Source organism: Dermacentor silvarum, chromosome 3 (assembly GCF_013339745.2).
Source record: "Dermacentor silvarum isolate Dsil-2018 chromosome 3, BIME_Dsil_1.4, whole genome shotgun sequence".
NCBI lineage: Eukaryota > Metazoa > Arthropoda > Arachnida > Ixodida > Ixodidae > Dermacentor > Dermacentor silvarum.
This window is the reverse complement of record NC_051156.1, coordinates 86085638-86107362: the sequence shown is the minus strand read 5'-3', so window position 1 is coordinate 86107362 and position 21725 is coordinate 86085638. Positions and strand designations below refer to the sequence as shown.

Here is a 21725-nt window from a genome sequence, read left to right as displayed (position 1 = left end):
AATTGTTCCGTGAATTCGAAAATAATTTTAAAAAAGCAAAAAAGTTGAAAACAAAACCGAAACCTGACCAAGCAGCCAATCAAACCTCTTTGTGTGACATCACGAGTGTTCCTTCGGCGGAGAAGGCGCGCAAAGACATGCTGATCTAGCCCACGGGGTGAATGAAACAAGCGAAGAGCAGACACTCAGCTGATTTGTGACCGCGCCGGACCCTCGGGTGACATTGTAAGGTGCGTCACCTCTTTGGATCTGTGAAACAGTGACAGCTACGATTCTGATGAATTGAATAGCCACGAATTGCTGTTCGCATTCGACCCACCACCACGAGCGCCCGTGCGTAGCATATCGCGCTGCAACATGAAGACCAAGCGTAGCCCTAACCACTGATTTTATACTTGCTGATTGCTATTTTAGATGTTTTACCCCTTCTCAGGGAAGCACTTCGCACACTCCCTGTAAGATATGGAGCATGACTTGGCGCATTTGTATCACGCAGGAACACAGCTGATAGTCTAAAGCACCGATCCGGTGCATTTGTTTACATTGGCAGGTACAGCGACCACTTGTCGTTTGCTGCTAGCTGCTTGTCGGTGACATCAATTAATGTCAGAACATAGCAAAACACGCCGATTTTGGGCATGTAAGTACCGTTGCATCTCTCTGAGTCGCGCTGATATGAGCGGCCATACACCTTCGAAAACAGCGAGCGGGAGGCCGTAGTACGGGAGCGTTGTTATGCCGCCTACTTATCATTCATAATCATTCATTAACCCTTTTCCTCCCCGTCCCTTTTCCCCAGTGTAGAGTAGAAGGCCAGAGCAGGTTACAGCTCAGGCCGACCTCTCTGCCTTTCTGTAAATAAATTTCTCTCTCTACTTATCATTCTTTGTATTCTCTTTATGCACACAATGTGTTCCGTAAGTAGACACAGATGGGGACTTTGCACGTATGATCGTTCATTTAGAGAACGCATAGTTCTCGTGCGGAAATGCCGATGTGACACCGTTGGCAGCTGAACGAGATGGTTGTTTACGCTGCGGTATACCGAAGGGGTCTTCGCTCGCTGCCCGTTTGGGATACGAGGCGAAAAGTGCACTTCGGAAGCTAACTAATGAGTCAGCACAATAATTATTATGTAAAAATACACCCATGTACGTAGTCACGTTTAATTTAGGGAAGCGCTGGCGAGTGCGACTGGCCGCATTCGAAAACTTCAACGTACGGATGTTGATAGCATGCCGTGTCGTTGCTTCTAGGTTATTCTAGGCGTGTGCACTAGGCGCACAAACTTGGTGACTGTGTTATAGGCTTAACCTCGGCTGAATGCAATCGGCATCGGCTCAAACTGTGTGTGCGGATGGCGAGGGCTGAAGTTCGTGCAGCCACCAACGCAAGATCACTTACCAACCCTCATCACTTGCCTGCATCTACAGGGAATGCAACTTCTCGTGACAGCAACTTCACGCCAAGCACTAGCTCATCATTGTCGACTCATCCACTCTCTCGTCGCTGTCGTTTGCATGATCCCGGCATGCTCTGCGTGGAACACTACTGACGTCATACACAATGTGGCCTGTAACTGAGGAGGAGGTAGGGTAGGGTGTTCGAGGCAATTGATTAAATTCATTTGTAAAGAATCTTTGTAACTGTCAAACCTGATTTTTTGAGGACATAACAGAAGTGTGCAGAGGAACATACGCAGCGAATTTCATCGACATATGTTGACATCGAAAAATCGCTGGATTTGCCCTTTAATGCTGCACGCACGCTTGGCTTTCCCTTCCGCAGGGCTGTGCCACCATGAATGGGTGCTGTGCCAGCTGTGGCAGCTGATCCGCAGCGTGGGGCCCGCCAGCGGGGTGCGTGCTTTCCTCGACCTGCTGGCCTTCACCACCAAGCCCAGCGGGCCGGAGTTCCGGTTGCTGGTGCTCTTCTGCGACTGTGCCACTCACCTGGTCACGTGAGCAAACGCCCTAACCTCTCAATATCCTAGCAAGACCCGAAGTCGAATTATGTGCCTGCTGACAGAGAGTTTATCTGTTCACAAAACAGAAACGCTGATCAGACACCGATAAATTTTGACATGCTGATGAGCAGGACGCTGGAGGAAAAGAGACGCACACAGCGTGGTTGTCAAAGCAACAGGTGCCGAAAATCAGCGCTTCATTATGATGCTTGCTATAACGGCAGACGGTCGGAAGCGGCTGCGAAGACAAGCCGTTGTACATCCCCAACATTTCTTCAGTGCTTTGGGGGAAAAAGTTCATTCATAATGCGAGTATATATGTATATGGTTTTATCAGTGGCATGGAGGGTCTGCTTTGGTGGTCCTTTATCACTTTCTTGTGCACTTGAAATTATCGATCAACTGTGACATCACTGCCTAAAGTGGCCTTTGTGTGTGCAAATACATAGAGCACAGACAAGTACACAGGTAGCAGTGAGACAGGATGGAGCACCGCATTGTCACCTCAGTCCTTGTTCTGCTGTATACACTTGCAATGGCCCACCAACTATCCCAGCGAAATGTGTTATCCTTTGTGTGTGCTTGTGGTGTTTCCATCAAGTCCTGTGATTGAATCCACTTAGCCAACTGGTGGCCGCTCCGTGTGCTCTGTGCAGCATCCTGGATGATTTGGAGCTGTATGAGCAGCAGCGACCTTTCACCCTGGACGACCTGGTGGCCATCTCGGCCTTCCTCAACACGTTTGTCTTCCGCCTAGTCTGGAACGGGCTCATTGGTGAGAGCGATTCTCGTTCTTATTTCCGCTCTCTTTTCCAATTAGTTATTAGCTCTTTCCCTACTGCACCAATTGGGCATTGCTAGCTCACTAACGATGGCTTAAAATGCCGTTTTCGAGACCTTCCGTGCCACTCACAGACGCACTGTGCCATCTGGTGTAGTAGGAGAACTAAACTTTCGTTTAATATGGAGTTCATTTTTTTTTCCACTTGGTGGCGATTTTTTAACAGACTCTACAGATGCGCACATGCTCATCGGACTTGAAATCAAAAGCGGCCGGCTCTGGAAGTGGCGTGCATGCTCAAAATATGACAGATCTTGTGATTCCGCTGTGTCTGTGGCTGATTTGATGAATGGCTCTCGCAACAATGACTCGGGCAATGCTGCCTTCATCTGACTGATTCTGAGTGCGGCGACGACGGAAATCATCCCGGAACTTGAGGGTGCACTGCTAGTTTGTGCGCCTCCGCCAACTAAAGCCATTCAGCACTGTCAGCTAACATAGAGACATACCAAAACTGCGAAAAATGACAGCAATACACAGCAGAAAACCAAAGTTTACTGCAAGACTTGCAATATTCCCTTATGTTTCGCATCGAGGAACTGCTATGCTGAATGGCAAGCCCACTTGTAGGGCTTCCAATAAAATTTTTGTAGGCCAAGTAAGGTGGGGGGGGGGGGGGGTTTACAAGAAAAAATTTTTATTTCTTTGCAAATAGTGGCTATTAGGTAGCGAAATATTTTGTATATTTCAAAAAGATTTTAACGTTTCTTTTTTCTTTTCTTTTGCTTTTTTTTTAAAGAACCAAGTTTATCTTTACAAGCTTTGGTAAATTTTATTCTATTTCTTGTGACATAAATCTCATTAATAAAAGTAGTATGCCTGCTTAATGGATTGATTCTGCATTGCTTTCATGTACCGTGTAGACCGCTTCTAACGCAAGTCGCCGGAGTCGCGAATATCTGCACTACAGTATAGACCACTTATAACGTATCCCGGCCACGGCGGCCGCATCTCGATGGGGGCGAAATGCGAAAACACCCGTGTACTTGATTTAGGTGCACGTTAAAGAACCCCAGGTGGTCCAAATTTCCAGAGTCCCCCACTACGGCGTGCCTCATAATCTTAACTGGTTTTGGCACGTAAAACCCCATAATTAATTAAATTAACCACTTATAACGTAACCGCTTATAGTGCAGGACCGGATATAGTGCGGTCTTTTCAGACTCCCGTTAATTTTCCCATAGCACTCCATGTATACACGTATCGCTTATAGTGCAGTTGCAGGAAACTAAATACCGGTTACAGTGAGGCTGCCTGGGAGTACGGAAGTCAGCGGAGACGACGAACGCTCCCCTTAAACGGGCGCCCCAAGGAGTGCTCGAGGAAGAGAGATGAAGTGGGGGAGAAGGGCACGTGGTGCGAACAAATAACCAGTGAGGCTGAAACCAGAATCTTGAGTGCGAGTCATGAAATATCATGGCGCGCATAGCGAGCGAGGGCCACGAAACTGCCAATGACGGCCGACACTCGCTTCACGATAACGGCAGTAAACGAAACTTCAGGGAGCGGCGGCGCCGGCACAGCACGGCGAAGGGCGCACACGGAGACCGTGGAATGTGAGGGAGGAGGGCGGCAGGGAAGCGGATTTCGCCTCGGCAACTCCGCCGCTTTGGTGGCTCCCCTCGCCCTCCCTCGTAGCTCCTTCACTTTCCACTGTCACCGTGCGCGCCCGCCGCCACAGCCTGGCCGGCGCCAGCTCCCCGAAGTTTCGTTTTTTGCCGTTATCGGGGAGCGGGTGTTTGCCGGCGTGGGAAGTTTCGTTGGCTGACCTGGGACAGCGCCGCTGCTTACCTCTGTGCCGTAGCTGCAGTGTGCAAGGTCAACACGTGACTAGAAAGTAGAGGAAGCACAAAGGAGAAAGAAGGGTTCACTGCCATTTTCTACGCGTGGCTACGGTAGTGTGCTCGAGACGTCGGCATGTACATGCATGTTCCGGCGCAACACAGAATCGGCGACCTTGCCATTTGAGAGAGGGTGAAATTTCCGCCGCGTTTTTTTTTTTTTTTTCTTTTTGTTCGCGTGCGACATTGAGGGGTCTCTCCTAAGCTTTATTCTATGGTGGTGCCGGAGCAATGCCGGTCGGAGGCGCCGCCGCGTGATTTGGTTCGAATTAACGAGGTTCGACTGTAAATTGAATGCAAACGTTCTAGCCGCATTCCTTGACTGTCGCATACGCGTGGCGGCTTGGTGCACATGTTTTGCATATGTGCGGGCCTTGAAAAATGTTGCTTTGGTTATAATGCGGTACCGCTTATAGTGCGGATGTTCGCGACTCCGGCGACTTACGTTATAAACGGTCTGCACTGTATAAGCGGTACCGCACTATAACCAAAACAACGATTTTCAAGCCCTGTACGTATGCAAAACATGTAGACCAAGCATGTAGACACCCTTTGTACTATCGCATGCACATCGTGATTACGTTTTCTCCAGTGAGCTGGCGAAAACATAATCGCGATGTAGCCGGTGCTCTTCAAGCTCGACAGCTTTGCACTGAGTCAAAACGAAACAACTGTTTGCCGCAACCGCTGCGAAAAAAACCGTTACCGCTATCAACACGATTATGAACGGTGACTTTGCGGTGCTGAAGGCACGCGCCCGACGCACGCACTGAGTCGTCCAGTCACTGCAACTGGCCGTCAAAACTGCGGTCGCTATCTATGCGATCATCGATGGTGATTACGCAGTTTTCTTTAGGCACGCGGCCGACGCGCGTACCGAGTCAAACCAAACAACTGTTCGCCGCAACCGCTGCGGAGAAAACCGCGACCGCTATTGACGCGATCGTGGATGACGACTACGCAGTTACGAAAGCCCGTGGCCAACGCGGTGTTATGCGCTGCGGTAAACGCAAGAATACAGGCTTTAAAGACACAAATAGGCTCGAAGCGTTTCGGCGTTGCTATCATTCACGTGCGATTTCAACTGATGGCTGTGGCGATGCGGACTCCGCCGCTTCGTTTTGGTCGGACGATAGCTGTTCTTGCTCTTTTGTGTCGCACATTTGCAGCGCTCCTCGCTCACCGAGCTCCGAAAGTAGTCCGAATTAACCGATGTGCGGCCAAATAAGTTCGAATTAACGAGAGTTTGATTGCATTTAATAATGCATACACCGGCCGGCAGCACGCACCTTGTTGAGAAGCGTGCTCGCTGCCGCCCTTGTCGGCGAGATTTTCCCGCGGAAACCGCATTATAACCGGTATTTCGACTCGCTCGGCTGCACCGTAAGCGGTATGCGTATACATGGAGTTCTATTGGAGGGTAAACGGGAGTCGGAAAAGGCCGCAATGTAGCCAGTTCTGCACTATAAACGGTTACGTTATAAGTGGTCTATACTGTATTGCATAAACTTTTTAGTACAGTAGTTTCTTCAGAAAAAAGAAATGTGTAACCTACAAAAAAACAGCTATTTTCACCACGGTAGCGAAAAAGTTAAGCCAGAGGTCATTTCAGTTGAGAGGTGGTCACCTAAAGTAGCAGGGTACAAACAGGAAGCAAAACATAGGTGCGTTCAAGCTATGTGATATTTCAATAACATAAAATCCAGTGATTCCACTCCTGCGCCAACTGCACCAAAGTGCGCCAATTGGGATTTACTGCGCCATCCTGATACAATCGACGAAAATTGCGCCTAACTGCGTTAAACAGTCTCTGATTTGGCGACGTCTATCGCCAATTGCGCCACCGGCGAATTAAAATGTTCAACGTGACGATAGGGCGAGCCTTAGTTGCAACCTCAGCTGCAAACAGGAGACGAGAAAGCTCTAGCGCGTACGTCCCAATTAAGGTCACTGGAACCTGGAAAGTACCGCAGCCCTTTTATCTTAGCTGCCGCGCCGCCGATTGGTCAGTTGCCGTCAGGTGATCACTTTCCACTATAGATGGCGGATCTAAGCCGCATCGGAGGAGATAAGCAGACAGACATTGCTCGCACACGCCGCGCGTACGAGTCATCAACGAGGTCAGATTTTGCATTTCGTATAATTTAGTGTATATGCAACTTTCGTAGACTTAAAACACAACGAAATGAAATGCCCGGGTGCTGCATGTTCGGGTGCAGCAACCGCCGGGAGTCCAGGAAAGCGCTTTTCGCGATACCAGTTAAGCGGAAAGAGCGACAGCAAGCGCCGTGCTATCTCTGGCTGCACCGAATAATGAGCGACAAGTTCACTCCCACTTGGTGAACTTGTTGATATCGCAAAGCTGAGAAGCTCCTTGCGGTATTTCATCGAGCTCCCTAAATGCCATAATGTGATGGAAAAGCTTCTTCGCGCATTTGCTTTGAAGACTGCGGTTTGCCTTGAGTAAACAAAGCGAGGATATGCTCAGAAATATGCAGAACCGAGCAAACCGAAGAGCGATGCAATACGGGCGGCTGTGTCAAAAATAACAAAGTGTAGTGAGAAGATCGATCGACCTGTCAATGTTGAAAATTAAAATATAGATTTTCTCGTGTGTTGTTTAAAATCTTGTGTGACACACGAGCGTCGGCATCGCTTTGCATTTAGAACGGATGGCGCACAGTTGAATGCTTCACTTTCCGAGTGCTGTAGCCGACCGATTTTCCGGACTTCGCGGGTACTGAAAAATCGAGCAGTCCGCAAAACCGAACAGTCTGAAAAACTCTTCCCCCCCCCCCCCCCCCCAAGATAAAAAAAGTTATGAGGCTTAGAGCGGCTTGAGAAAAATGTCGCACTTTCGCCCAAAAGGCGGAGCATCGATTGCGATAGCCAATTAATAGACAGCGATACGAAGTAAGGATGTTAGTTTTATCGGCCGTATTAAGTTGTAAATATGCGCTTACTAACTAAATAAGCACGGTGTCACGCGCGCACAGGTTACATGAACACATCTCGCTCGATGACCGCGGGCATATTGACCTTCGCGCTGTCTATTCTCTCGCTTCAACGCGAACATCGAAAAAAAGAAAACGGCGCATACGGAGCTAGTGGCACTCGGCGCACGCCCTTTGTACCCATCGCAGATCGTGGGCGCACACTTCGGCCACATAGCAGATTGCTTTCAAGATACGGTGCCTGCGCGGCAGCTCCGTCGCGCAGGCACCGCGCGACCGAAGCCCCGTGAGGAACGAAGTCCGCGCGCGCCTCCGGCCGCCTTGCTCTCTCGCGTGCGTGAGAATAAATTGCGGTTGCTGGCTGACCCTCGCAAGCTTTCACCCGCACACAGGGTACAGACCAAACAAACCAACAAAAAAAAGCAAGTGCAGCTTTTTAGAACGTTTTGTCGGCCAAGGAAGAGCGGGCATGGCCTCGGAGACGAGGGAATAGCGTGCGTGTACGGATCCTGAAGGCTATACAGGGGGGCACTGGAAGCCAAGCCAGCGGAAAATCCAACATGGCGGCCTCCAAGATCGGGTAGCGTGGCGGGGAGCGAGCGATTTAGTCCGGAAAATCGAACATTGGCTCCTAGATTCGTCCGAAAAATCGCTCGCGAAAATGCCTATGCTCTATGGGAATCCTGCCGGTACATCTATGAAGTCCGGAATATCCAACAAGTCCGAATTTTTGGAGTCCGAAAAATCAGTCGGCTACTGTACTTGTAATTTACATCGTATCTAGCTAAACGAAATGCGGTTTTGTTTGTGGATTTCACAGGGCCCACTGCGGCAGCCATCGTGCTGTTCTTCCCTGTAGCAAGCCTAGAAAACCCGAGGAAGAGCTGCTCGTCTTTTCCGCGCAGTGTTGCCTGCGCTCGCTCCGGCGGTTGCGGTACTTTCAAAGTTCCAGGTTCCTTTGACTTTAGCAGTGCCACCAGGCCCCGGAATCTCGCGAGTTCACCAAATGGCCACAGAGGGCGAAAAAATCGCTGCTAACAAAACAAGCATAGTACATCCCCTCGAAAATATGCCTAAGTGAGTTCAGTAGCTCCCGCTAGAGGCGCCGTAATAAGCGCAATTTAAACCTACAAACTTTCTCCCGCGCTCATTGAAGCGTTTTTATTACTTGACAAAGAGTACAAAATTATTATTCTTAATTAGAGATTGTACTGTTGAGTACCAACTGTTTCTTTTTTGCCATTATAAACGCAAAATAACATTCATCATCACCGATCTCCCACGTGACCTCTGGCCTGGATTTAAAATTTTTACCGGTATATTTCGCGAACACGGCAAGCACGGATTCATTGATTCGTACACTTATGCTAGTTGCTTATTTTGTGCTAAAACCAGTTTATCGCGCTTCGACACCTCGCGTTATTTAACTTGGGGTGAAGTGACGGGTTTGCGAGAAATGTAAGCCCGAAAGCTAGGTATCGGTCGTGAGCCATGCGGAACAAGTCTGCATCGAAACGGGAGCCGGATTCTGCTGCGACTGAGGACGGCAATACCGGTAAGTCGTTTAACATCGCTGCTTCTTGAATTGTTATGTAATATTCGTCTCGTTAACTTACAGGCGGAGACAAGTTAACGAACTAGATCCTGCATTACATATGGGCAGTCAGGACCCTCCGTTGCTTTTTCCGAAATGATGTTTTGTTGCGTGGCCATCGTTATGCAAATACAATGAAGAAAGAAAAGACAGCGATATCGGAACGCCCGTCACATTTTTCATCTCGTTGTAACCGTGGCCATAGGCAACTGAGTAGCCTTATCAATATATATATATATATATATATATATTCGATTCCGCCGGCAACTGCCTTCGTCCACAAAGCCGGATAACCCTTTTGTAAATTGAAGTGAAAGTACTGAATTTAATGTATTAAAGAGTTGCACGCATGATAATTTACCCATACTTCGTACTTGTTGGTTCCAAGTGTTCTTGCTGTTCCGTTTGATTTACCTTGGGGAATTTATTTTTGCAGTAATAAAGGGGTGCATCACGTGCGTGCGGAAAAGGAATGCAGCAGTTCTAATAGCTTCACGTGTGTCGTACATTTGCTTGTGGAACCAGCAGCGTGATAACTTCTGGTCTATAAATGAGTGCACAAATGCTCTCATTTGTGATCCTAATAATACTTAAGCTGTTGACACGCATTGTAGTTAGGCAGGTAGCAATATTCATTTAATTAACATGTTGCTTAAGCACCCTAGAACAAAGTGTACAGTTTCATGTGTTCTGCAGTCTAAAACCATTACATTATATATGTCACACCTTCTTGCATTTCATATTGCAAAATTGTGCTTTTTCAATTTCTGATGCAATCAAAATTTCTGTTCCAGACATGCAGTAAAGAGGATGGCACCAGTGTAAAGCAGCACTCCATACACCAAAGACAAGCTACTTCCTGCTACAACAAGGCCATTTGCTACAACAAGGCCAACAAGGCCAACAGGGCTGTTACTACAAGGTAAACAACACCAAGTTCAGAAATAAATATGCTTGATATATACTGCATTGGCTCACTAGTCTTGAGATACATGTCATTTGTTTGTAGCAGATGATATGAACGTCTTTCCACATTTACGGTTCAGCATAATTGGTTCAAACAAAAAGAAAGCCCTACATGAGTTTGGCTAATCTGTGCTGTATCTCATGTGTTACTGTTCTGCCCCAACAGAATCTGCACCAAGCACACCATGGTCCTCATCACAGGAGCCCCCATCTACCCTGACAGGAAGGGGCTGGAGCCGAATTTACAAGGATTTTACACCACAAACAAAGAAGCGGATGCAGAAGTATTTGGATAAGATATCAAGTCTACGGAGGATTGTGTCAAGACTGAAAAGAGCCTCAGCCATCATTCCACCAGCACGGATATTGACCGAGTCATCCAGGTACCCCAACAAAGACTTTCTAGAAATTCTTCATGTTGAGATGCACCTGCAACCATTGAACAAGCACGGACGACGCTGGCCAAAAGAGTTCCATCAGTTTGCCCTTCCTTAATCAGCTTCCTGGTCATGTCAAATTCCATTTGTGCCGAGTATACATTTTTTTCTATAAATGCAAGCTATTTCATTCCCCACTCTTGCTAGGGATAATTCTCCTTCCTCATCCAAACATGAAGGTCAACCGATTCTGTGCTCATACTTAATACCATTCACTGTCTAGTAGCATACCATATCTGTAGCAATATTTCTTAGTGTATGCTGCCATGTGCAATTCCTCTCCAGAAATAGCCGATGCAGCATCGACATGCGTCTTGCATTAACCGTTGCACCGTGTGCTATGTAGCATTTGACTTTTCTTAATGTTTTTGGCTTTCAGTGCTTGCAGAGCCGAGTGGCTTCATTCATGAACACAAGCTTTCTGATTGCCATATTTAATTCCTAGTCTCATTCAGCATTGCTCTTCTTGCTCAATAGCCTGGGTGTAGCCCTGCTTGTCTAGCCTTGCCTGGGTGTAGCCTTGCCTTGTTCTATAACCTTCAGTGTACCTTGTGCTACACTGAAGTGATTGATTACAGAGTCTGGTTTCGCTGCTGTCCCACTTGGTCATGGTCGCCGTGTTACGTTTCTCGAATGTGGGGACCTGGTAAGTTGCATTGGGAAGCAGTCTCTCGAGGTAAGCACCTGCTCCTGCAGTCTGCACAGCAAGTAGACTCCCAATTTACACGCACCGTGATTGGTGCTCCCCGTTCTGTCCTTTCATGCTGTAGCCATGTGGAAATTTTGCTTAAGGCCTTCGTCAGCTGCAATTTGGCATGAACATAGACCAGCATACGTGCTTACATGATCTGAGGTGTATGAAGTTGATAGCCCCCTAGGTGGAATGGCCCGCAAAAGTGGCTGCCGAAGGTGATGCCCACGAAACCGACTTGTCCATAGTGAGACAAATTGGGGCACCAAGTGTGAGCCATACATTAGCGGCCCTCCAAAGAAAAGAAATGTGCAGGCTGGAAAGGAGTTAATGCTAAAATGCTGGGTAGTCTATGTTGCTGTGTTGACTGGGGCAGTAGATGCCTGCACCACCTGATTGCTTCGCAATGCAAGTTGCTAATATTCAATGGTGACTGTTGGTGCGAATAGGTGGGACACGCCGCCCAATCTGTTCGCGCTGCTTGTTGTCGCTCATTACCAGACCACCATGTGTGTTGGAGGCAAGCGCTATGCCTGTAGTCGGACAGCTGAATGTGCCGTAAGTGACCCATGTACGTGAATGCTCACTGTTGCCATATGGATCTTCACCAATGTATAATGTATTGTGTGTACCTTATGCGGTCATTGATTGCAGTCTCATTTCACTGTTATCTGACTTGGTTATGGTTGCCGTGTTACGTTTCTCGGACGTGGCGGCCTGGTCAGCTGCATTGGGAAGCAGTCTCTCGTGGTAAGCATTCACTCCTGCAGTCCGCACAATGACATAAACCTCCAATTTACATGCTTTGTGATTGGTGCTCCCCGTTCTGTCCTTTCCTGCTGCACCCATGGGAAAATTATGCATGTGGCCTTCCTCGGCCATGATTTGGCGTGACCATCATTTAGAAGAGTATAGATGTAGGCCAGTTGGTGATTCGTGATTTGGGAAGTTACCGCAAATAACACACGAGACAAAGAAATAGACAACACGAAGCAGTACTGACAACTGTTTATCTAATGAAGCGAACGCCAAGCTTATATAGATCAGACACACATGTGCACCCAAAAAGCAACGAGAAAACCAATAACAACACAGAGCGACCTTCAAGAGGGGTGCGATACAAATGCTAAGATACACGCTGATAGACTAGTGAGGCACTTAACACGTGTGTATCACGTGGAAAGAAACAAAAGTTCTTTCTGAGTAACAGCAGATTATCGGCAGAAGAAATAGCCAACTGAAAAGAGAGGTTGTAGAGGCAATAGTCATGCGACACTTTAAGGATGGTGATTGCGTTAGTTTTCAGTCAGTTGCTGTTACCCAGAAGGAACTTTTTTATTTTTCTACGTGATACACACATGTTAGGTGCCTCGGTAGTTTACAAATGTTTATCCTAGCATTTGCATCGCAACCCTGTTGAAAGTCGCTCTGTGTTTTTATTGGATTTCTCGTTGCATTTCGGGTGCACACGTTTGTCTGATCTATATAAGTTCGGCGTTCGTTTCATTAAATAAATAGTTGTCAGTACAGCTTCGTGTTATCTCTTTCTTCGTCTCGTGTGTTTTTTGCGGCAATCCTAGACCAGCATACATGCTTACATGGTCCGATGTGTGTGAAGTTGAAAGGCCCGCAAAAAGGCTGCCGAAGGTGATGCCCACAAAACCGACCATGTCCATATTGAAAGATAGAGGGGCACCAAGTGTGACCTACACATTCGCGGCCCCCGAAATAACAAAAAAGAAACGTGCAGGTTCGAACGGAGGTAACTTTAAATTTCCGGGTAGTCCATGTCGTTGTGTTGGCTGCGGCAGCAGATGCCTGCGTCACCCGATTGCTTCGCAATGCAAGTTGCTCATGTTCAACGGCGACTGTCGGTGCAAACAGGTGGGACACTGTCCAATCTGCTTGCACTGCTGGTCGTCGCTCGTTACCAGGCCGCCATGTGCGACGACGAAAGTGAGCCGTTTACGAGCTCGCGTTAATGATTCCAGCGCATCTCGACATGCAGTTTTTATTTCTGCTCTTGTACGAGAAGGTGCACTGCTTGTCTTCTGCCAATAAAGTCGCACGTTCTGTTCACTCACTTGTGGCTTGTTTTTATGGGCGTCAGTAGAGGCTCTTTGGTCTCCTGGCAATTAGAACGCGAAAACTATGCGGCAGCCAAGGCAATGAGGCGTGCTGCAACGCCAACCGGGTGAGCTCGGCGCGTACCAGCGTATGCGACCGGTAAAAAGCGGCCATATTGAATTTTGCTAAAAAAAAACTACATTTCCGCTTCCTGTTTGAGCAGCGCCATCTGTCTTATGCCTAAGTAAGTTCCATGCGCTGCCGCTTCTTATTTTCGTACCACTGTGGAAGCTACAGTTTCCCTTCTCTAAAGTTGGTTCTTTATTCTATGGTGCCACGCACGGCGCCGACGCGGCGTCTGCCTTGCAAGGCGGCTCGACGGCAAAGTGCGGTTTCTGCCGAGGCTCCCGGCTTCAAGGTTAATTGGCGATTCATCGGCGGACGTTATCTACTCCGGAAACGCAGCTAGTAGCTTGTTTGAAGCGCAGCATGACGTGGTTATAACTGCGTTCCGCCAATGTGTCCATCATTTCTGTTTCTGGATATTACCGATGACATCTGGGAAAACTAGCAATATACGAAATGATATCAATTTGTGTCTGTGTGTGTCGCATGCACACAAGTGCATTTTTTTCTCCACGAGATCTGCAATAGATGGAAATGTTTACGAAGCTTCTCGTGAGAACATAAGAATTATTCAGGTTTTTGAATGTAAATTGCAACTCGCTTTTTCGAAATACTTCAGGATGTGAAAAATCAGCTGCTCCAAGCTGCTCCAAAATGCCAAATTGCCTGCTCCAAAGTGCTCCAAAATGAAATTTCTGCTGCTCCAAAAATTGCTCCAAATCATAAGTCCGCAGTAGCATCACTGAAAATCTGATGCATCGTGATTGAATTCGAAAGAAAGGTAAAATCATTTTCTTTAATGTTTAACAGAATACAGTGTAGACCGCTTATAATGTAAGTCGCCGGAGTTGCGAATATCCGCACTATCAGCGGTACCGCACTATAACCAAAGCAACAATTTTCAAGGCCCGCACATATGCAAAACATGTGCACCGAGCCGCCACGCGTATGCGACAGTCGAGGAATGCGGCTAGAACGTTTGCATTCAATTTACAGTCGAATCTCGTTAATTCGAACCAAATCACACAGCGGCGCCTCCGACTGGCTTTTCTCCGGCACCGCCATAGAGTAAAAGCTTAGGGGAGACCCCTCAATGTCGCGCACGAACAAACCAAAAAGAAAAAAAAACGCGGTGGCCATTTCACCCTCTCTCAAATGGCAAGGTCGCCGATTCTGCGTTGCGCCGGAACATGCGTGTACGTGCCGTGCCAACGTCTCAGCCACGCTACCGTAGCCATGCGTACAAAACGGCAGTGAACCCTTCTTTCTCTATTATGCTTCCTCTACTTTCTAGTCACGTGTTGACCTTGCACGCTGCAGCTACGGCACAGAGGGAAGCAGCGGCGCTGTCCCAGGCTTGCTAACGAAACTACCCACGCCGGCAAACGCCTGCTTCCCGATAACGGCAGAAAACGAAACTTCGGGGAGCTGGCGCCGGGCCGGCTGTAGCGGTGGCGCCTGCACAGCGGCGGGCGCGCACGGTGACAGTCAAAAGTGAGGGAGCTACGAGGGAGGGCGAGGGGAGCCACCGAAGCGGCGGAGTTGCTTCCCTACCGCCCTCCCTCACATTCCACGATCTCCGCGTGCGCCCTTCGCCGTGCCGTGCCGGCGCCGCCCGCTGAAGTTTTATTTACTGCCGTTATCGTGAAGCGAGCGTTGGCCGTTTCGTGGCCCTCGCTCACTATGCGCGCCGTGATATTTCACGACTCGCACTCAACATTCTGGTTACAGCTTTACTGGCTGTTCATTCGCACCACGTGCCCTTCTCCTCCACTTCGTCTCTTTCTTCCTCGAGCACTCCTTGGGGCGCCCATTTGAGGGGAGCGTTCGCCGTCTCCGCTGACTTCCGTACTCCCAGGCAGCCGCACTGTAACTGGTATTTCGTTTTCCGCAACTGCACTATAAGCGATACGTGTATACATGGAGTGCTATGTGAAAATTACCGGGAGTCTGAAAAGACCGCACTATATCCGGTCCTGCACTATAAGCGGTTACGTTATAAGTGGTCTATACTGTATAGATGCAGTTGCAGACCAATTATTCACATCTTCTCGTGGCATTACCACCCAACTTTACAGAAAGAAACAATGTGTAATGGCTATTGAAATTTCAGAATTTGCGTGCCTCATAATCAGAACTGGTTTTGGCACGTAAAACCCCAGAAAGAAGAAGAATTAAATTTCAGAAGCCATGTGAAGTCTGGTTGATTTTTTCTCAGGCATGATCAGAGCACCCAGTTTCATGAATATGATGGCCGTGCAAAGAAAGTTGCTGCCATTTCTGTTTCTTCCTGTACACTTGACTCCTATGCCAGGGAGGTTTCTCTGCATTTCAGCGGCGCAGCTGGTTGAATTTGCATTTTTCATAAGTGCTTCTGCTCACGACATGAGACAGTTTGGCTGCAGAACGACAGAGAAGCAAAGCAGATGCAATGTCAAGCTCTGCTCAATCAACTCGGTAACGGAAGAAAGGTAGTCTTGTTCCCACTGTGGTTCTACCTTCTCCTGTGGACATGAACATTGTGCGCTCGCATCTGGCCATTTCTGCTGAGTGGCTGAGGGCAATTTGTTACGAAACGGTTCCAGAATTGGGCATATTTGCCAAAGAAAAGCATTGCTGCTTCTCATGTGACAGGTCTGTGATTGAAGAGCATTTTGAAGCAGCCGTTGAAGCAGCATTTTTGGCTCTGTCAGTGATCAGAAAATCCATATTGCTTTTGATGCTCCGATCAGGTGTATTGCGAGTAATCTACGCTTTGATGATCACATTCACAGCTCACCACAATGGATTGACACCAAGCCTAACAAATGAGTAATGGAAACTGCGCGCACAAATATATTCCTTACTGTTTTTCTGGGAGGGGAGTACTGTAAGTTGACTGTGCTGTGGCCAGGTGATCTGTCTTTCTGTCATGTGTCTGCATGTTTTATTCACCTTGTACATCTACCTGAAGAACCAGGTATGTTCCTACAAGCTGCATTTCTTGTCCCCAGTGCGTCATCCTGAGCAGGCATTGCCATCCTGCACTTTGTGACAAAACTGTCTCTTGTTTTTCTCTGTCCAGATTTAAAAACGGTGAACACAAACCAGCTGTTCTGCTCGTGCCACACGCTGCTGATGCTGCTGTACAAGCGCGACTGCCGGCGCAGTTATACTCCGGCGGACCACTGGCTCATCAAGTAGGTGCCACCATGGGCCTTCACCAGAGGACCTCCTCCAACATGCTTGCTGTGCATGCGCATTGTGTCTAATTGACACGGTGATGCTTCCACCTCCTATCATCTTACTACTTGTGCACTTCACCACCTAGCCACTCACAACTACTACAGTTGTGACTATTCAGTGACTTTCACCATCTTTAGTTGTGTTATTATATCTAACAGGAAATATAGTTGCAAACCAGCCGTGGTTGCTTAATACTAAGGTTATGGTGTTGGGCTGCTAAGCACGAGGTCGCATGATCGAACCCCGTCACGGTGGCAGCATTTCGATGTGTGCAAAATGCAGAAAACACCTGTGTACTTAGATTTAGGTGCACGTTAAAGAACCCCAGGTGGTAAAAATTTATCCGGAGTCCCCCACTACGGCGTGCCTCATAATCAGATGGTGGTTTTGGCAAGTAAAACACCACAAATGAATCAAACGTAGTTGCATGCAGCGCTGTGCCAACTGCTGCTAGTAATGCGAAATGAAATGTTTTTCTCCTATGGCACACTGCCAGTCTTTTGTCACACAGCAGCATGCTATGGCAGGACAAATGACCATGGCTCAACCTGAAATGTTTGTGACTGCAGATGTCAAATTTTTGCACTGGTTTTTTGACAATTGCATTGACTATGCATCTGGAATAGCTCATTAGAGGAAGGTTTTGACTTCTTTCGTCTTCAGAGAAAATGTCTCCAAGTTCTAAGTGCACATTATGTGCAGTTGCACAGCAGTGTTCTACTTTTCTCTTTCAGCCACCACATGTGTTCTCCGTGGCAAAATCATTTGAGGGGTTAGTTTTACTAGCAAACACTTTGTAGTACCTTGCATACCATTTGTGCGGTTGAGCTGACTGATGTTGGGATGAGGACATTACAGGTTCAGCAGAATGCTTTTGTTGAGAAATATAAACTAGCAACCTCAGCAGCATCGGAGTCTCGGGTCTCAATTGTGCCAGCTGGTCACTTCTTTTGCAAGATAGTGGGAACAGTCTAGAACATTTCTGCTTTTCCTCTGGTGAGTGGCTCATACCTGCCAATTTGCATAATGTTTACGAATTCAGGCTGGTCTATGATATTATGAATGTTTCATCAAGTTTTTCAAAAAAAAATAAATTCTGTTAATGAAAACGTTCCTTCCATCGGTCCCAAAAATTTAATTGGGAGTCTTCAGGTGGTGAAAGAATGTAAGTTGGGTCCTTGCCTCGAGCAAGTTTATGCAGACAGGTTGCTGACGCAGGTCAAGTTGATAAGACTAATGTTGATGAAAAAGTCACTGTGATTTAAAGAAAGATAAGTTGCTTGTCAGTATTTGCTGTGCTAAGGTTGTTGCTGCTTGGGTGCTACGTTTAAAGGTAAATCCCTGAAAAAGTGCGAGCCTAGGGGAAGCTCTAAAAAAAAATGAGCTGTTGCCCTCCCCTCCCCTCAGTGTTGTGTCCATGGGATTATACGAATTTTAAAGTTTGCAGGTATGAGGGCCAACTTTTGTCTTTAATTTCATTTTTCATCCTGAGGATGGGCTTGAGTTTTGAGCAGAGTCCAGTGATGATGTCGAGACAGCAATATTGCCGTGGCAACATTATCGTCTTGTCCCCGAGTGCTTGACTGACTGCTTCATGCATGCTCTGCTGGCTTCGCAGGGACGTGAAGGTGAGCACATTCATGGGTGACCTGGAGAAGGGCAAGAAGGCAGCGCAGGTCCTGCTGCAAAAGGTGCCTCACATCATCCCACACAAAGAGGTCAGTTCACGCAATGACCAGACACAGCATTATGACCAGAACTAGCTTCGTTTGATCAATTTCGTTGCAGCTATCTTGTTCTTTCTTTTGAAAGGAGAGCTCGTCTTCTGTTTTCAGACGCCTAAGGCTGGCTTTGAGGTGTTGAGGTTCACTATGCAGAAAAGTGCCAATCGTCAGCAATGGGATTGCATGTTGTAATGTTAAACCTTTGAGGGTCGAATTTTTTTGCGAAATACAACCCCCCAGGGTCGATTTTTTTTATTGCTGATACAAATTCTTCGAAAGAGCCTATTCCGAAAAAAAATATGGTCGTAATTTTTTAGGGTGACCGTAAAGTGACGAAAAAATTGTTTGTGTTGTAAAATACGCAATGTTTATTCATGAATAAGACAATAAGCGCACTGAAAAATGGTTGTGTGCACGTCCGGAAGCCGAAACAAGTGAGAAGCCTTCGTCTTATCACCAACAAGGTGCAATAGAGCTTTTGTGGTCTCCAAAAAAAGGAAACGCAAAAACGGCAGCATCGTTTGTGTATATACGTGCCTGCCGGGGAACAGGTGTAATCGCACCACTGTGAGCGATAAATGATCGAGTAACAAGCGGTCACCCTTTGAGAGATTTGAAACCCGATAGCCATCAGTTTAGCGTGTGCAACAAGCGGGAGCCGCCGCAGGAGAAAACCGAAACTTGGCACCACCGCACGCACGCGCCCGGATGCACGAGCGAGAGCCGACGCGCCGTTGCCATAAACAAAAAAAAATTAACAAAATGAAAAAAAAACGAGAGACATCGGGCGCAAGTAAAAAATTCCACGTGTTCCCGTCGAGTGGCAGCACATGCCAAGCGAAAGAAATGATCAAAAGAGGCACACTTTTTAAATGTACAAGCGATGACGTACATGTACGTCATTGACCCTGAGAGGGTTAAACAGAAATGCGCAGCATTAAAGGGCCCCTCACCAGGCCACATAGCAAATTATGCTATACACTGGAAGTTGTTCCCTCTAGGGAACGTTCTACCGCAAGTATTTTTTTTATTGATTCAATAATAGTAGAGATACAAATATTTGAAGTGTCGTAAAACCATGCTTTCAGGAAGCGAGCTTCACCACCAACATAGAAACTTCTCTACTTGCCCTCGTCTAGCCTCGGCAAGTGAAATTCCTTCCCTGCGTTCCCCTATACCAGAGCCGGAGGATAGTGCGACGCATACTTCAAGGGCCCCACACTATTTTCTTTCTATCTCTCTCTCGCGCACAAGCTGTTGCGTTGGTCGATCGTTTCACGCAGCACACGATTTTGTGCGCTGTGCACGAGAACGTCTGATTAGCGGTATAAGTCAGTGCCACCGTCACGAGCAATGAGGCAGACACAAGTGAATCAAAGAGCATGATCGCGCGCCGGAATGCTGTAAAAAATGGCAGATAATTTTGTTTTCTGTGCGACTGCACCACATGGAAACAAGCAGACGAAACAGAAGTATGTCCCTTTTGCTGTGGCGTGGGGTAAAACAGACTCGCAGACATTCAGTCGGTAGGTTTTGTTATTTCTCTAAACTTTATATTGTCTAGGGAAGCAACAGATCAAACAAATAACTGTTGTAGCTTTGAATGAGTCTCGAAGCCATGTGTCGCAATGAGCGAAGGTACGTTCAGACTGTGGACGTAATGTGCAGATTTTTCGCAAGAAATGCAAGCGCGAATGCAAAAGCGGTCTAAATTGTTCAGACTACAGTCGTATGAAGCGTTAAGAGCGCTACAGTCGTCACACATGTGAGTGTATTTGTTGGAAGGCCTGCTACATTTACATTTCATACAGATACGACAGTTATGATGTGGCCAACAAGTGCCACAGTTTTGGTTTTTAATTTCCATTGACGCGACTTCCGGCATCCCCAGCCAGAGCAACGGCCATAACTGTGTATGCGTGCGTGCGTAGTTGGAGGCACTGGTAGTAGCAGTGTGCGCTTGTGTTTCACTGAGACGCAACTGGCCAGCTCACGTTTTGATTGAGCGGTCTTAAGAAGCTTAACGTATGCAACTGACAATATGACCGACCAGCATTGTTACTGATCTTAACGCTAGTAGCACATGATACGGGTTTCACGACAGGTGCGTGCTTTGCCAACATTACGACCGCTGTCTGAACATACCTTCTTGATTCAGAAATGCGAATTATGTAGGCGCTGTTCTGCATCTGACCTCGGCTATCCGACTGGATGTGCGGCTTTCTTGAGAAGAAGGGTGCACGAAGTTTGGTTTGAAATTTCGGCTGTTTTCGTGGTGCACATCGATGTAATACTTTGCAGATGCGACCGTTAGCACGCATTGTATACACTGCGCTTGTCTGTTTAAAATGGCCAAACCTGGCGAGGTTTGGCCAAAACTCTAATGAGATTTCCAGTGTATCAAAGTGAAATTTCTTGCCTATTCACTCAAGCAAAAAGTCGCCATTTACATTACTCTAGCGGAATGCTTTCTAAAGTGAACCATTTCAGCGTACTTGTAAAGCAGGCTTCAGATGTGAGGGAAAAGTTTGTCCTGTTACGAAGATAAAAACTGGGACTGACAGCTTTCTGAAGCAGCGGCTCTATCATTTAAAACCAGGAAGCCAGCTGATAGTAGCATGCGGTCAAATTAATTGGGAACCTAATGCACTAGAAACATTGAAGCAGTGAAAAGAAGCAAATAAGTTCTGTGAAAATCCACAAGGTAGATCAACTTCCTCCCATTCTGTGCCATGAACAACACCACATTTCAGTGTGAAGTTTTTTCTTTATTGCTTCTTTTTACCTGCTGTTTTCCATTAGTTTGCGTAGGGGCATTGATTACATGTGTGTAGTTTTATTTCTCCAACAAAATTTAGTTGCAAGCTTAGCACTTCCATATGTTTTCTTTTTCTTCCTAAGCACAGTGCCTTGTGCTGTTTTCTACAGTGTAGCTTGAATCTTCCTGTGCTGTCAGGTGTGTTCGTACTTGCGTGTGTATATGTTTGTTATTGTGGTGTCCTAGCTGCTACTACTAGAATACTATACTAGTACTACTATTTCTACTATTTAATTTGTACTTTAGCCCCCTTCACTTTTGCATCTTGTCTTTTTTTATGTATATATTTATTTGTATTTCTTCTAAAAGTTATTGAAAGTACATTATTCCAGGTTTTGTGGCCTGGTGAAAGTATGTATCACGTTTATGATTGTCTCATTTTTTCGAAATAGTTGCCAAAAAAAAGAAAGGCAATCCCATTTGTCCCAACCTAGGATTCAATCCTGCGTCCATGCCATGCGAGCCTCTTTGTGCT

General features: G+C 47.0%; 1 protein-coding gene across 1 annotated transcript in view; it reads left to right on the top strand.

Moving 5' to 3' along the window:
- The window catches only part of LOC119445559 (ubiquitin-protein ligase E3B), a 98995-nt gene that overhangs the window by 41820 nt on the left and 35450 nt on the right, over window positions 1-21725 (top strand). The window contains exons 15-18 of the mRNA XM_049663403.1: window positions 1789-1960; window positions 2623-2741; window positions 16548-16662; window positions 18327-18426. Of these exons, the coding sequence (XP_049519360.1) occupies window positions 1789-1960; window positions 2623-2741; window positions 16548-16662; window positions 18327-18426 (506 nt within the window). The remainder of the gene's footprint in view (window positions 1-1788; window positions 1961-2622; window positions 2742-16547; window positions 16663-18326; window positions 18427-21725) is intronic.